The sequence below is a fragment of the Impatiens glandulifera genome, chromosome 5 (genome assembly GCF_907164915.1).
Source record: "Impatiens glandulifera chromosome 5, dImpGla2.1, whole genome shotgun sequence".
Lineage (NCBI taxonomy): Eukaryota > Viridiplantae > Streptophyta > Magnoliopsida > Ericales > Balsaminaceae > Impatiens > Impatiens glandulifera.
In genome coordinates this window covers 51897589-51913837 of record NC_061866.1, presented here as the reverse complement: position 1 = coordinate 51913837, position 16249 = coordinate 51897589, and the positions used below count along the sequence as shown (strand labels likewise).

General features: G+C 26.5%; 2 protein-coding genes and 1 pseudogene across 2 annotated transcripts; all 3 read left to right on the top strand.

The window, feature by feature from the left end:
* The first annotated feature begins 1090 nt into the window (after positions 1–1090).
* On the top strand, positions 1091–4031 carry LOC124938682 (MADS-box protein SOC1-like). Its single transcript, XM_047479167.1, has 8 exons — positions 1091–1362; positions 2714–2795; positions 2869–2930; positions 3032–3131; positions 3250–3291; positions 3456–3497; positions 3587–3847; positions 3923–4031. The coding sequence occupies exons 1-7, from the start codon at positions 1181–1183 to the stop codon at positions 3740–3742; spliced, it is 666 nt and encodes a 221-aa protein (XP_047335123.1). The 5' UTR covers positions 1091–1180; the 3' UTR covers positions 3743–3847; positions 3923–4031.
* A 5290-nt stretch (positions 4032–9321) lies between these two features.
* LOC124939661 (gibberellin 20 oxidase 1-D-like) lies at positions 9322–10730 on the top strand. Its single transcript, XM_047480115.1, has 4 exons — positions 9322–9378; positions 9460–9980; positions 10067–10388; positions 10464–10730. Exons 1-4 carry the CDS (start codon positions 9322–9324, stop codon positions 10728–10730), a joined length of 1167 nt encoding a protein of 388 aa, XP_047336071.1.
* Positions 10731–14370: 3640 nt separating this feature from the next.
* On the top strand, positions 14371–15762 carry LOC124939660 (annotated as a pseudogene).
* Positions 15763–16249: the final 487 nt, after the last annotated feature.

Sequence of the window (16249 nt, the reverse complement as noted above, 5' to 3'; positions counted from 1 at the left end):
TTGAAGCTAAATTTTGATATTTTATTTCTAAAAAAACACACAAAATGTAAAGTCATGTATTAATTCAGTTACAAAAACAAAAACAAAAACAAAACAACAAAATTTGTAATAATGTATTAAAGATTCGAGGAGATCCAAAAAGTCATCAATGGTCCAACATAATTAAATTTGAAAACTAATTTAATCCACATATTTATATTTATGAATTGAAATTTTATAGTGTACATGAATTTTCAAATGGGTTATTTGAAATTTTTAAATAAATTATTATTACTAGAATGGAAGAGGTAGCTAACACACAATTAATACCATATACTTCAATTTAAAAGGTATTTTAAGTTAAAATAAATATTTATTTTTTAACTCTTCTCTTTTATTATATCATTCAATTTATTAATTAAAATATTAAAATATTATATATTTTAAATTATTATTATTTTATTATTATATATTAATACCGTTTAAAATTTTTTTTTTTATCAAAAAATATCCCCACCTCCTCGAAATCACCAAAAAAAAATATTATTTTTTCAAATAACTTAGTTTTTTTCAAACAAAAACCTAATCCAAACAAAAACCTAATCCAAACAATACCTGATTTTTTTTTAAAATTAAAGGAGAACTAACATGACACTACAACTTTGATCCCCGTTTAAATTCAAAACATTTTCAGATGAAATTGAACATTGATATTTTAGTCTCTTAAACCGACTCTTAACACTGAGTTATTTTGATGGGGATACACAACCTAAATTAGATTGAGTTTATTAGTTAATTGTTTGAATATAAAAAAGAAGAGATGAATATATTAAGAAATTCCAAACAAGGCATAAATCGGTCGGTGGTCGGAGTCTCCACTTGTTGTATAGTCTCCTATGTGGTATGAAACAATTCTCTCTCTTACTTAATCATCCCCTTTTTAGCAATACAGTTTTCTTGCCTCATCAGTCACTTCCTTTTTTTCCTCTTTTGTGTGAGGGTTTTTTCTCTTCCATTCATCTCCACTATCCTCTTCGGGTAAACTTTCTGCTCCACCCTTCTACATTTGGTCGATTCTTTCTTTCATTCTTTTTCTTAATTTCACTTTATATTCCCATCCCTAAATCGATCGATCGATTTTGATTCATCAGATTCATCATCAGCAGGTAGAACAAAGAAAGAAAGAAAGATCCAATCAATCATGGTGAGAGGCAAAACCCAGTTGAGGAGGATCGAAAACGCTACCAGCCGCCAAGTTACCTTCTCCAAGAGAAGAAATGGTCTTCTCAAAAAGGCCTTTGAACTCTCTGTACTTTGCGATGCTGAAGTCGCACTCATTATCTTCTCTCCCAAAGGAAAACTAGACGAATTCTCCAGCTCCAGGTACCTATATATAATTCCATCCAATTACTTGAATGTACAGAACCTGTTTGATAAAATGCTCCCTTAATTCATTTCTTCTCCATAAATAGTACATCAGTACTAATCTTAACTGTGAATGAAATATATCAAATCAAAATTAATTACTCAGAAGAACAAATCACATAGATCTTTTGATTTTACTGATGTATACTCAATTTTACCCTTTTAAAACATTTCATTACTTATTTGAAATGTGATCTTTGTTTATATCTTGTTTTTATTTCATCTGATACATTTGTTTTAACTGAATATAAAAATATTACAAATTAATTATTTTTTTATGGAAACAGTTTCAAGTAAGCTTATTAACATTTTAAATCTAGTATAGTATAGATTGTATATTTACTGTTTAACTCTATATATAGAGTGTGGGTGTTTTGTTAGAATGTCTAAAATAACTTATTTATTGAAGTTTTTTTTGAAAGATGTTGGGTTATTTAATTAGGGTATTTCAAAATAACTTTGTTTGATGCAGGTAATTTGGCTCCAATTCCTTTGTGTCTTGTTTGTTCCTTTTATTATCTTGGAGGTTTTTCATGAAAAATATTAACTTGATTAATAAATCATTTTTTTTATATAATTTTGAAGAACCAAATAAGAATTAAATTTCCCCTATATGTCTCCTGATATTCTAACTAAGAGCTCATTAAGTTGAAGTGAAATTAAAAAAAGAAGAAGAAGAAGAAGAAAAAGAAAGAATAGTGACAAATAAAATATATTTTTTTTTTATTCAATGTTAAATAGATAGTTATACTTATGAAGTGGACTTATTGTACCTACTATTCATTTGCTAAAAAATATATGATAAGTTTTAATGTATTTTCTTATTTATTTTATTTTTAAATGTTAATGATAAATAATAAGAAAAGGATAAAAGAAAAATAAACATAATGTATTAAAATCTGTAATCTAATTTGTAAATATAATTGAATCAATGACAACATATTAAATAAAAATTAAAACTAAATAAATAGTTTAAAGTTGATTCAATTTAAGTTTTTCATTAATTTTTAATTTCAGTTTTGATATTCAATGTTTGATCCAAAATAATAATATTTCCAAGAATAGTTTGAATCCATTTAGATATAGTAATAACCACAAAATTATTTTACAAGTACAATAAATGTTTACAAATAAACCCTAACCCTATTAACACATTTCAAAGATAATGTTTTTGTTTGAGATGACTCATGTATTGGTTATTTTATGAATTCTAATTGTATATATATATATTTTAGTTGTTTATATGTTAGATACAAATTAATAGAAAAAATGTTATGAAATAGATAGTAATTCCTCATGTTCATCTCAGCATGCAGGAGACAATAGAGCGATATCGGGCGTATAAGAAAGATGTTGAAGCCGATAAATGCATAGTCGAGCAAAATCTTCAGGTTTGTATCAAAAAAATTATTTTATTTTTGCGAAGTTTCTAATTATTCTTGTGTCATGTTTATACATATGTAGCACTTGAAGAATGAAGCAGCAACTATGGCAAAGAAGATTGAGGTTCTTGAATTTTCAAAGAGGTTGATAAATGGGCATCATATTAATTTAGTCTTTCATTTATTTCTTTTCTGAGATGTTGCATTCATATTATTGTGAACAACGAAGCTGGCCTTTAAACTAGGAAATTTCTCGGAGAAAACCTCGGAACTTGTTCCATTGAAGAGCTGCAACGCCTTGAACGCCAGTTGGAGCTAAGTGTAACCGGCATTCGTGCTAAAAAGGTTCATTAATCGTATATCTTCTTTTAATGATTAATTTAATTAATTAATCTCAAAGTTGAATTGCATTTTCATTTCCATTTCCATTTCCTTATATATGTATATGTATACACTAATTCAGATGCAGGTTTTCATGGAAAGGATCGACCGGCTGAAAGAAAAGGTATATATATGATCTTTCCACAATTCCATCTTCACAAAAATGTGAAAACATACATTTTCATGTGATTGTCAACAAATGGAATATTAAAAAAAAACCTTGGTGTGATGTATTCTTCATGCATGAATATTAATTTGATAGTTTCCATACATATTTAATATTTGCAGGAACAAATACTACAAGCTGAGAATGCAACATTGCGCGACAAAGTATATTAATTAATTATATGTTGATCCCGTAATTAATTTCTTATTATTGATACAGAAAACCGACAAATCATTTATACAAAAATATTCAGTGTGGTGTAGAAAATCCGCAACAGGAATCATCGGATAAAGGCGAGGAAGGAGGGAAATACGACGAGAATGATGTTGAGACGGAGCTATTCATCGGACTTAACCGAGAGACAAGAACCAGGCGAGTCACTCACGACCTATATAATAATAATAATTAGTAATTATGAAAAGACATAAATGCCCTCCTTGTGCAAAACTGCATGCATGCTACTTAGTTCTGTTTGTTTGTATACATGCTTCTTCTATCTATCTAGCTATATATATATATATATATATATATATATATATATATATATATATATATATATATATATATATATATATATATATATATATATATATATATAATCATATATATGTCCAAGGATGAATGAATGAATTTTCTAGTTGTAATTAATTATGTGACAACGTACTTATAATGTTTTATGAACATTTCAGTTCAGTTCAGTTCAGGTGTTTTTATTTTACCATATTAAGTGATGATAAATGTAGACTTGTTCAAAAGACAGTTAAGCACTATTTTAATGTAGACATGATATCTCCATTTAGTGGGAATCAAATTCAGTATATATTTCAACTTACATTTAAAATGTCTAATTTTGAATTATGGCCTCATGGAATATTTGTCTAGTAAGTACTACTCTGAGAGTCTTATTTAATTTTTATTTATTTTTTAAAATAAATAATTATGTATTATAATAGTTAATGTTAAATTAATAAAAATGATTTAATTTATAAGTTGATAATGTTATTTGTTTATAAGTTGAGTGATTGAAATATTGAGAAAAGTATATATATTTTTGGAGTTTTGGACTAACTGTTGATATGGGTAAACTAAAATATAAAAATTTGACAACCAATATATTACAAAATTTAATATTTATTACTATATAATAAAAAATATATAACATGAGTACACTAAATCTAGCTGCATGTGAAATTGTGAACAATTTCACAAAATAATAAATAATTCTTGTTAAAGTTAAAGTCTTGTTTATTTATTTATTATAATTTTTATGATCAGTCCATGTAGTTTCTGATACATTCAAAATTTTCCTTAAGTTACAAAATTATTACATTAAAATAATTCACTATACCATATAAGAAATTGATATTGTCAAATGAGTGTCCCCAATTTCAACTTATATATAAGTTAATTCGGTCATAATAGGTGATTGAAAAACAAATAGGCCAACTGTACATGTATTTTTAATTTGACTTACATTTTGCAACTTGATTTTCATAAGTTACTTTAATTACAAAATATATAGCTAGTTTGGAGCTTTTTTTAAGTAGAAAATAAATTTTAATAAATAAATTTATTGTAAAATGATCTACGATGAAATAACAAAATTGTTACAATTATCTAACATGAGCTAGATAATGAAATATGAAAAAAAATACAACTCAAAAGAAAACAAAAATAGAATAATAAGATCCACAGTCTGATTATTTTCCTAACAGCTCAAATCAATTTTTTTTATGTATTGTATGACTGTAACACATTGTTTGCATTGGCTTCTAACTATTTTTTTTTAATGTAAAGCTTAACTGTCTAATATTTTTGTGAACGAATTAAAACTTTTTATTTCAAATAACAATTTTCTTCTTCTTATTATTATAAAATTGATATTAAAAAATAAAATAGCAATGGTTTGTAACATAAAACATGTACATGATACAAAAGATTGGATACAAAACTTTGAGTAATTTAAATATTTTGATATAATTTTCTTTTGAAAAAAATAAACGAATCATTTAACCTAAATGTTCCTATTTCAATTTAAGACATTTTATAATTTAAGACATTTTATTGTGAATTACATATGAAACAATTATTCTCTTAACCAAAACTCTGTCATATTACATTTTTTTTATTGTCGAAGTTATAATTGTGTTTATAAAATATTACTATTTTTAAATATCTACATGTTGAAAGCAATCAATGTTTCTTGGGTCTATTTGGAAACCCTATGATTGAATTTAGAATTATAATTGGAATAAAGGTTCAATTCCAATTCTTAGTTTTTTTAAATACCGTCTAAGATTAAGAATTGAAATTTGAATTTGCATGGATCGACACAAATCTGCGAAAACATGAGACCACAGGATGTCAATCTCACAACTTCGCTCAGCAGAAAAGTCTTATTTGAATTCTATTAGTAAAACGTTAGTCCAACCTATACAAGGGGCTTTGAGGGGATACAACTAAGATACTACTCACCTCCGACTAATTCCTCAAATCAAGCAGAACAGCCGAAGGGACAAGAGAGATTTAACCTTCGTACAATTAATCTATTCCCAAGCGACATTGTTTCATAACCCGAGTCATTTTTAGAAGCAGGATTTACCCTTTAGTAAATCGTGAATTTCAATATAATTTAAAACAATGTAATTTTATAATTTTCAATTCCCAGTATTTATAGTTCAGAATTATAATTTTAATATTTATTTTTGTAATATTGTTTTAAACAAAAAAATCTTATTATTTTATCATTTACAATATGATAAATCTATAATTTATTTGTTTGAATTTTGGATTTTAAAATGTCAAATTAATATATTTTTTTATTTAAATATAAAACATTTTGATAAATATATATATATATATATATATATATATAATTTAGTAAGTTAATTCGAAGCATGTTCTTCTCCAATCGAAGCATATAGATCCGTAAATGGATTTTATGTATAGCCACTTCAGTCGTACTTGTCCTTTCTCGACGATTTTTTTTTTATATAATTTAAGAAATTGAAATATCGATAAAATGTCTATTTTTTTAGTTTAGTAAGTTAATATTTTAAATCTTTATTTTTTTCTTCGATAAAATTTTTGAAGCTTATGTTATCATAATAATTTTTTTCAAATTAATATTTTAATAATATAAATAATATATATATATATATATTCTTTTTATATATTCTTTTTAAATATAAAAATTATAATTTTATAATCTTTCTAAACACTCGTACCAAAATTAAAAATTAAATGGTAATTTAATGTCAATTTGATTCCAATTCCAAAGCTAGTCATCCAAAGACTCATCTTAAATATATGATTCTCTTATTATTATGATTATTTAAAATTTTAATCAATTTATTAATTCATATTTACTAAGAATTATCATAATATATATATATATATATATATATTGAATATAGGAGAGCTAGTATGACACCTTACAGTATAACCCCACTTAAACTCAAAGCGCTTTCTGTGACATTTTGGTCTCTTAAACCGACTCTTAGCACTGAAGTACCTTAGTGGAATAAATATATATAATTTCAACTTATTTTTTAAAAATAACTTAGTTTCATTCTCTTTTATGCAAAATATTTTTATTATACATTCTAAGGGTTTTATATTTGAAAAAAAAAACCTTACTTAGTGTAAAATGTGATTTATTTTAATTAATTGAGTAAAATAATTAAAAGACTTAGGAAAAAGACATTTTAATATTACAACAATATTATAAAAGTAAAGGAAGATATATAGTACTTTTCTATATTTATGATTAAATGTCGATCTGATCTTTTAATATTATCTTAAATGTATCTAAATAACTTATTACAAGTCCTTTCATACTTTAAACTTAATTGTATTTTTTTTTTTTACCGATTTTCACCATATTATTTTGTTTTTATAATTTACATAAAATTTATGGATGAGCTAGCTATATTATATTATCATTTTAGAAAATACATTTTAATATTACAATAATATTATAAAATTAAAGGAAGATATATATTATTCTAAATTTATGATTAGATGTGTATCTAATCTTTTGATATTATCTTGACATGTATCCAAATAACTTATTATAAATCCTCTCATACTTTAAACTTAATTGTGTTCTTACAGATTTTCATCTTATTCTACTTACTCTTTTATGAAATTTATGCATACGTATACACTTAAATTTTATATTCTTAATTTAAATAAAATTTAAAATAAAATAATTTCAGAATATTTTAAAATAATAAAACAAATATAAAATTAAAAAGTAGGCCAAATATGATATATATATATCCACTAATTAAATATAAATTTATTTTATATGGAAAAGATAAATAAAAATAAAAAATAAAAAGTTAATATTATAATAACAATAATATAATAATATATAATAATAAAGAAAAAAAGAGAAAGAGAAAGAAAAAAGAATAAAAGAACTGGAGTGAAAGAAAAACAGGCCAAGAGTAAGAGAGAAACAAAGAGGGAAGAAAATAAAAAAAAAAATGTACAAATTGAAAAAAATAAAAATAAAAAAATAAATGAAGTAGAGCGTCATTCTGACATTCTGACGGTACGAAAAGTCAATTCTCAATTTATTTATAATATTTAAAATTTCTTTTAAAATAAATCCGAAAATAAAAAGACATAAATTAATTTTTTAAAATATAGAGCTGAGATTAATTGAGACGTTGGAAGATGACTTAAAATATATTATCATTTTAGGAAAGATATTTTAATATTAAAATAGTATTATAAAATTAAAGGAAGATGTATGCTAATATATATTTATGATTAGATTTTCACCATATTTGTTTATATAATTTTCATAAAATTTATATATGAATGAACTAAATTATATTTTATTTTAAGAAAGACATTTTAATATTACAATAATATTATAAAATTAAAGGAAGATATATACTATTCTAAATTTATGTGATTAGATATTATCTTGAAATGTATTTAAATAATTTATTACAAGTCCTCTCATATTTTAAACTTAATTGTGTTCTTACATATTTTCACCTAATTCTATTTTATAATTTTCATAAAAATTATGGATGAACTAAATTATACTTTATTTTAAAAAAGACATTTTAATATTACAATAATATTATAAAATTAAAGGAAGATATATACTATTCTAAATTTATGTGATTAGATATTATCTTGAAATGTATTTAAATAATTTATTACAAGTCCTCTCATATTTTAAACTTAATTGTGTTCTTACATATTTTCACCTAATTCTATTTTATAATTTTCATAAAAATTATGGATGAACTAAATTATATTAACATTTTAGGAAAGAAATTTTAATATTAGAATAATATTATAAAATTGAAGGAAGATATATGCTATTATATATTTATGATTAGATTTTCACCATATTTGTTTTTATAATTTTCATAAAATTTAATGAACTAAATTATATTATCATTTAAAAAAAAATGATTAAAGATGTACATGATAGGGTTAAACAAGACTTTACACAATTATTTGCCAAATTTTATCATCAAATTATATTTTCCTTGTAATGTTAGTTTATACATGTTAATTTATCATTTCACATAGTTATCATCACTATTTTTTATTTATAATATTATCTATATAATTTGGAAAGAAATTACTTTTTTTTACATCTTTCATAACAAATCTAAACAAAAAATTTCACTTTTATAAATTTTTAAAATCTATTGTAATATAGGGTAATCTTCAAATATCTAAAAAGTTAAATAACATTTATTAGTCTATTTAAACAAAGATCAATATATTTATTATTTTGATAATTTAAAATGGGTATATATCTAGAAATTAAAAAAGTATAATTTAAAAGAAAATTATGTAGGCCAAACCAAACTATATAATATATATAATATATATAATATATATAATATACGTGTATCACATATTCACCATCACACCCATTATTCCTCTCAAACTCGATATTCTTCGCCATCACTTCCATTATTCCTCTCAAACTCGATATCCTTTACCATGTCGTTGATCGAACTTCAAATTCCGAAGTTGGTGGAAGAACATTCTTCGAATCAGGTAGCTAATTAAGTTTAATCATTTTAATTTTTTTTTAATTATTTGATTATGATTCAAACATGCTAACTAATTCAAATTCAGCCCCCACTACCAAGTCCTAAAGCAGCCACATCTCTGATTTTCGACGCATCTATTTCTCAACATGAAAAAGTCATACCAAATGAATTCGTCTGGCCTGACAATATTGATGAGAGACCTAGCCTTGAATCGTCGCAGCTTCTACTCCTTCCGTCTGTTGACATGGGAGAATTCCTTTCCGGAGATCCAACCGCCATTTCCAATGCGACACGCCTCGTCGACGAGGCGTGTAGGAAGCACGGTTTTTTTTCTGTGGTAAACCATGGAGTCAATCTCGATCTCGTTAGGGAAATGGGGGAGGAAATCCACTTATTTTTCGGTATGTCGCTATCGGAGAAAATGAGAGCGGAGAGGAAACTCGGGGAAAGTTATGGTTATGCTAGTAGTTTTACCGATCGCTTTGCTTCCAATCTCCCATGGAAAGAAACACTTTCGTTGTCATTCTCCGCACATGACAACCAATCTTCGACAATGGTCGAGAATTTCTTCTTAAGAAAAATGGGAGAAGATCAACGACGGTTCGGGTATGTATATATGATATATCCAAATAATATTTTAATTTAATTTATCGGTTTAAGGAGATATTAATGTTGTTTCTACATATATATAGTAAAACGGCTCAGAAATACTGCGAATCGATGAATGCATTGTCTCTCGAAATCTTGGAGCTCTTGGGCATGAGCCTTGGGATCAACCGAAACCATTACAGGGAATTTTTCGAAAAGAACGATTCCTTAATGAGGATAAACTATTACCCGAAGTGTCAGACGCCTGATAAGACAATGGGCACTGGTCCACATTCCGACCCGACTTCCCTAACCATTCTCCATCAAGACGAAATTCCAGGCCTTCAAGTGTTTGTGGACGGGAAATGGTTAACCGTTCCACCAAACCCTAATGCATTTGTAATCAACATTGGCGACACTCTCTGGGTATAGTCGCTAATTTTCATTTAGCGACGGTTTTTATTTACCGTCTTTAATTATTTTATTGTCTTGTTTTTTCAGGCACTAACTAATGGGATTTACAAGAGTTGTCTTCATAGAGCAGTGGTGAACAATACAACTGTGAGGAAGTCTATAGCATTCTTCCTCAACCCCGATAAGAATAGAACCGTTATCCCACCAACTGATCTGGTGAACAAGGAGAATCCAAGGTTGTACCCGGATTTCACATGGAAGGAATTATTCAAGTTCGTCCAGACGCACTATAGGTCTGATACGAAGACCCTGGATGCCTTCGCAACATGGCTAGAAAACAATAAAGATGAGTAGTTCTTGTTTAATAAAAGATAATAAAGTCATTTCAACATTAGGATAAATAAATTTGACTCTTCTCTATAGCCCAATAAAACTCCTTGGAAGATTGGTGTTTCCTTCCTTGTTTAATCTATGTAATCATTTAATAAAACAATTTAAATTTAAGAGTATTGCAACTTTGTTTTTATAAAATAGTTATTTTGTTCAAGTAATAAAATGTTACAATATTTGTGGATCGAAGTTAAAAATCAATCTCTAATAGTTGTTAAAATTGTATTTTAAGATTTATTGTAGAACTAGAAACATTTCGATTATCTATAACACCAAAAATATTTAATTAATTAGTTTGACAATATATTTAATACACTTTCTATATACATATATACAGTATATATATTAATATATATAACTAATGTGAAAATGAGATTTTCTTAATATACAAAGAAAAATATATTAGTAAGATCATATCATAATATATAATCATAGGTTAAAAATGAATATTATAAAACTAATTACTAGATATTATGTTTTTTTATGTCATAAATAAAAAAACTCAATATTTAGAATGTATTTCGACTGAATTGTTCTCGACTTTTAAGTCTCGTTTTTTTTTTTTTGCATTGTTTAATGTAATGGTACACAAATTATATGTTACTGTATTCAATAAAATATTATCATTTTAAGAAAGACATTTTAATATTACAATAATATTAAAAAATTAAAGGAAGATATATGTTATTCTATATTTATGATTAGATGTTTATCCGATTTTTGATATTATCTTAACTAATTATTATGAGGTGGATTTACAATTTTCACAATATTTTTTTTTATAATTTTCATAAAATTGATGAATGAATAAAAAATTATTAAAGATGTACATGATATGGTCAAACAAGACTATTACACTTTCTTTTCATAAGCTTTTTTTTTATATTCAATTTTATTAAAGTGATAAAAAAAAAATTTATTTGCCAAATTTTATTTTCCTTCTAATATAATATATATATATATATATATATATATATATATATATATATATATATATATATATATATATACATATATATATTACTTTATCATTTCACATAGTTTTCATCACTATTTTAGCTTAAATATTTTTTTATAATATAATCTATATAATTAGGTAAGAAAATACTTTTTTACATTTTCATAACAAGTTAAAAAAAAAAAATCACTTTTCACTTTAATAAATTTTAAAAATCTATTTTAATTTAGGGTTATCTTATAAAATACCATTTCCAAAATCTAGTCGGAATAACACGAAACACGAATCTAAACATGAGTTAGAACGACACGAATAAACTCGTAGATACGAATAACACGACACGAAAGAGTCCGTAAATCATTATATGTTGAGTGGGTCAAGACACGATACGACACATATAAGATTGAGACACAACGCAACACAACACGATTAAGAGTGTAACACGATTATTTTTTATTTTTTATTTTAATTTATATTATTTAAATTAATATTTTGTTTTAATATTATATTATAGTATGTTTGATTTTAATTATAAATATTATATTTATGAAATTAAGTAATTTATTAATTGAATAAAAATGTATTATATCTTGTCAATCAAAGACCCGAGTGAGATAATGTCGTATCATGTCGTTCCGTACAAATATCGTGTTATATCATGTCGGTTCGTATTTATCAAACTCATTGTTCAACTCTACTCCGAGGTGGGTGGAAAATCATTCTTTGGATCAGGTAGTTTAATACTATTTAATTTTTATATATCTTTTTTATTTTCATGATAAATACATACACTGGAGTTGTCCCAAAATGATATTAGTACTTCTTAACTTAATTATTTTGCTTATAATTTATTGTTATAATTAATGTAGTTATGTAATCTCTAATTTTATTTTGTCAACTTTTGATTGACAATATTCCTTATGCCTATTTTTGTCCATGATCTAAAGAAGCAGACTAATTATTTTTCAATTTTTAAGTATTAAAGTGTATTGTGATCATATGCTTTATACAAACCCCATAGTCCATTGAAAAGACCTCTAATTTGATTTGATTAATTATAATAAGGATTTAACCACTATGAAGAACAATAATTAACAACGCCACACCTCTGATCTTCCACCATTCTTCAGCATGAAGACAAAATTCCCCATCAATTCCTTTAGTCAGATGATCAAAAGCCTAGCTCTGATCCACCACAATTCATCCTACTTCCATCAATTGACATGGAACAATTCCTCTTCGTCGATTCAACCACCATTTTCAATGTAACGCGACCATGTTGATGAGGCGTGTCGAAAACACGGATTGTTTCTGGTGGTAAACCATGGAGCTGATCCCGGTCTCATAAGGGAAGTTCACGAAAGAACCGACCCTTTCTTTAGCAGCTTTCCCCTCTCGGAGAAGCTAAAAGAAAAGAGAAAACTCGGTATCCTTTTGGTTATTCTAGTAGCTTTAAGGACCGGTTTGCCTCCAATCTCCCATGGAAAGAATTAATTTTGATTCCATTTTCTTCAAATGACGAACAATCTTCAACCATGGTCGAGAACTACTTCTTAAGAACGATGGGAGAAGATTACCAACATATAGGGTATTCAAATATTCATTAAGCCACATTTTTTTTCAAATATGAACTAGTTAACGAGATGATGTTTCTTCTTTGTTTTCTCATGTGTAAGACGGTGCAAAAATACTATGAAGCGATGTATGCACTATCTCTTAACATCATGGATGTCTTAAGCACGAGTCTTGGGATCTACCAAAAGTATTTTAGAGAATTGTTCGAAGATATATACTATTCTAAATTTATGTGATTAGATATTATCTTGAAATGTATCTAAATAATTTATTACAAGTCCTCTCATATTTTAAACTTAATTGTGTTCTTACATATTTTCACCTAATTCTATTTTATAATTTTCATAAAAATTATGGATGAACTAAATTATATTATCATTTTAGGAAAGAAATTTTAATATTAGAATAATATTATAAAATTAAAGGAAGATATATGCTATTATATATTTATGATTAGATTTTCACCATATTTGTTTTTATAATTTTCATAAAATTTAATGAACTAAATTATATTATCATTAAAAAAAATGATTAAAGATGTACAACACTTTACACTTTCTTTTCATAAGCTTTTTGATATTCAAAAAATTATTTGCCAAATTTTATCATCAAATTATATTTTCCTTGTAACGTTAGTTTATACATGTTAATTTATCATTTCACATAGTTATCATCACTATTTTTTTATTTATAATATTATCTATATAATTTGGAAAGAAATTACTTTTTTTACATCTTTCATAACAAATCTAAACAAAAAATTTCACTTTTATAAATTTTTAAAATCTATTGTAATATAGGGTAATCTTCAAATATCTAAAAAGTTAAATAACATTTATTAGTCTATTCAAACAAAGATCAATATATTTATTATTTTGATAATTTAAAATGGGTATATATCTAGAAATTAATGAAGTAGAATTCAAAAGAAAATTATGTAGGCCAAACCAAACTATATATATATATAATATACGTGTATCACATATTCACCATCACTCCCATTATTCCTCTCAAACTCGATATTCTTCGCCATCACTCCCATTATTCCTCTCAAACTCGATATACTTCACCATGTCGTTGATCGAACTTCAAATTCCGAAGTTGGTGGAAGAACATTCTTCGAATCAGGTAGCTAATTAAGTTTAATCATTTTAATTTTTTTTAATTATTTGATTATGATTCAAACATGCTAACTAATTCAAATTCAGCCCCCACTACCAAGTCCTAAAGCAGCCACATCTCTGATTTTCGACGCATCTATTTCTCAACATGAAAAAGTCATACCAAATGAATTCGTCTGGCCTGACAATATTGATGAGAGACCTAGCCTTGAATCGTCGCAGCTTCTACACCTTCCGTCTGTTGACATGGGAGAATTCCTTTCCGGAGATCCAACCGCCATTTCCAATGCGACACGCCTCGTCGACGAGGCGTGTAGGAAGCACGGTTTTTTTTTCTGTCGTAAACCATGGAGTCAATCTCGATCTCGTTAGGGAAATGGGGGAGGAAATCCACTTATTTTTCGGTATGTCGCTATCGGAGAAAATGAGAGCGGAGAGGAAACTCGGGGAAAGTTATGGTTATGCTAGTAGTTTTACCGATCGCTTTGCTTCCAATCTCCCATGGAAAGAAACACTTTCGTTGTCATTCTCCGCACATGACAACCAATCTTCGACAATGGTCGAGAATTTCTTCTTAAGAACAATGGGAGAAGATCAACGACGGTTCGGGTATGTAAATATTTTAATTTAATTTATCGGTCTAAGGAGATATTAATGTTGTTTCTATATATATATAGTAAGACGGTTCAGAAATACTGCGAATCGATGAATGCATTGTCGCTCGAAATCTTGGAACTCTTGGGCATGAGCCTCGGGATCAACCGAAACCATTACAGGGAATTTTTCGAAAAGAACGATTGCTTAATGAGGATAAACTATTACCCGAAGTGTCAGACGCCTGATCAGACAATGGGCACTGGTCCACATTGCGACCCGACTTCCCTAACCATTCTCCATCAAGACGAAATTCCAGGCCTTCAAGTGTTTGTGGACGGGAAATGGTTAACCGTTCCACCAAACCCTAATGCATTTGTAATCAACATTGGCGACACTCTCGGGGTATAGTCGCTAATTTTCATTTAGCGACGGTTTTTTATTTACCGTCTTTAATTACTTTATTGTCTTGTTTTTTCAGGCACTAACTAATGGGATTTACAAGAGTTGTCTGCATAGAGCTGTGGTGAACAATACAACTGTGAGGAAGTCTATAGCATTCTTCCTCAACCCCGATAAGAATAGAACCGTTATCCCACCAACTGATCTGGTGAACACGGAGAATCCAAGGTTGTACCCGGATTTCACATGGAGGGAATTATTCAAGTTCGTCCAGACGCACTATCGGTCTGATACGAAGACCCTGGATGCCTTCGCAACATGGCGAGAAAACAATAAAGATGAGTAGTTCTTGTTTAATAAAAGATAATCAAGTCATTTCAACATTAGGATAAATAAATTTGACTCTTCTTCTATAGCCCAATAAAACTCCTTGGAAGATTGGTGTTTCCTTCCTTGTTCAATCTATGTAATCATTTAATAAAACAATTTAAATTTAAGAGTATTGCAACTTTTTTTTTATAAAATAGTAACTTTGTTTAAGTATTAAAATGTTACAATAGTTGTGGATCGAAGTTAAAAATCAATCTCTAATAGTTAAAATTGTATTTTAAGATTTATTGTAGAACTAGAAACATTTCGATTACCTATAACACCAAAAATATTTAATTAATTAGTTTGACAATATATTTAATACACTTTCTATATATTATACTATATATATATATATACACAATATATATATTAATATATATATATAACTAATGTGAAAATGAGATTTTCTTAATGAGATTTTCTTAATATACAAAGAAAAATATATTAGTAAGATCATATCA

Bases quoted from the DNA above. Each gene is read 5' to 3' on its own strand.
- LOC124938682 (XM_047479167.1), top strand. From the start codon at position 1,181: ATGGTGAGAGGCAAAACCCAGTTGAGGAGGATCGAAAACGCTACCAGC. The intron at 1,363-2,713 runs GTACCTATATAT...TGTTCATCTCAG, and splicing joins GACGAATTCTCCAGCTCCAG to CATGCAGGAGACAATAGAGC. The intron at 3,292-3,455 runs GTATATATATGA...TAATATTTGCAG, and splicing joins TCGACCGGCTGAAAGAAAAG to GAACAAATACTACAAGCTGA.
- LOC124939661 (XM_047480115.1), top strand. From the start codon at position 9,322: ATGTCGTTGATCGAACTTCAAATTCCGAAGTTGGTGGAAGAACATTCT. The intron at 9,379-9,459 runs GTAGCTAATTAA...ATTCAAATTCAG, and splicing joins AAGAACATTCTTCGAATCAG to CCCCCACTACCAAGTCCTAA. The intron at 9,981-10,066 runs GTATGTATATAT...ACATATATATAG, and splicing joins GAAGATCAACGACGGTTCGG to TAAAACGGCTCAGAAATACT.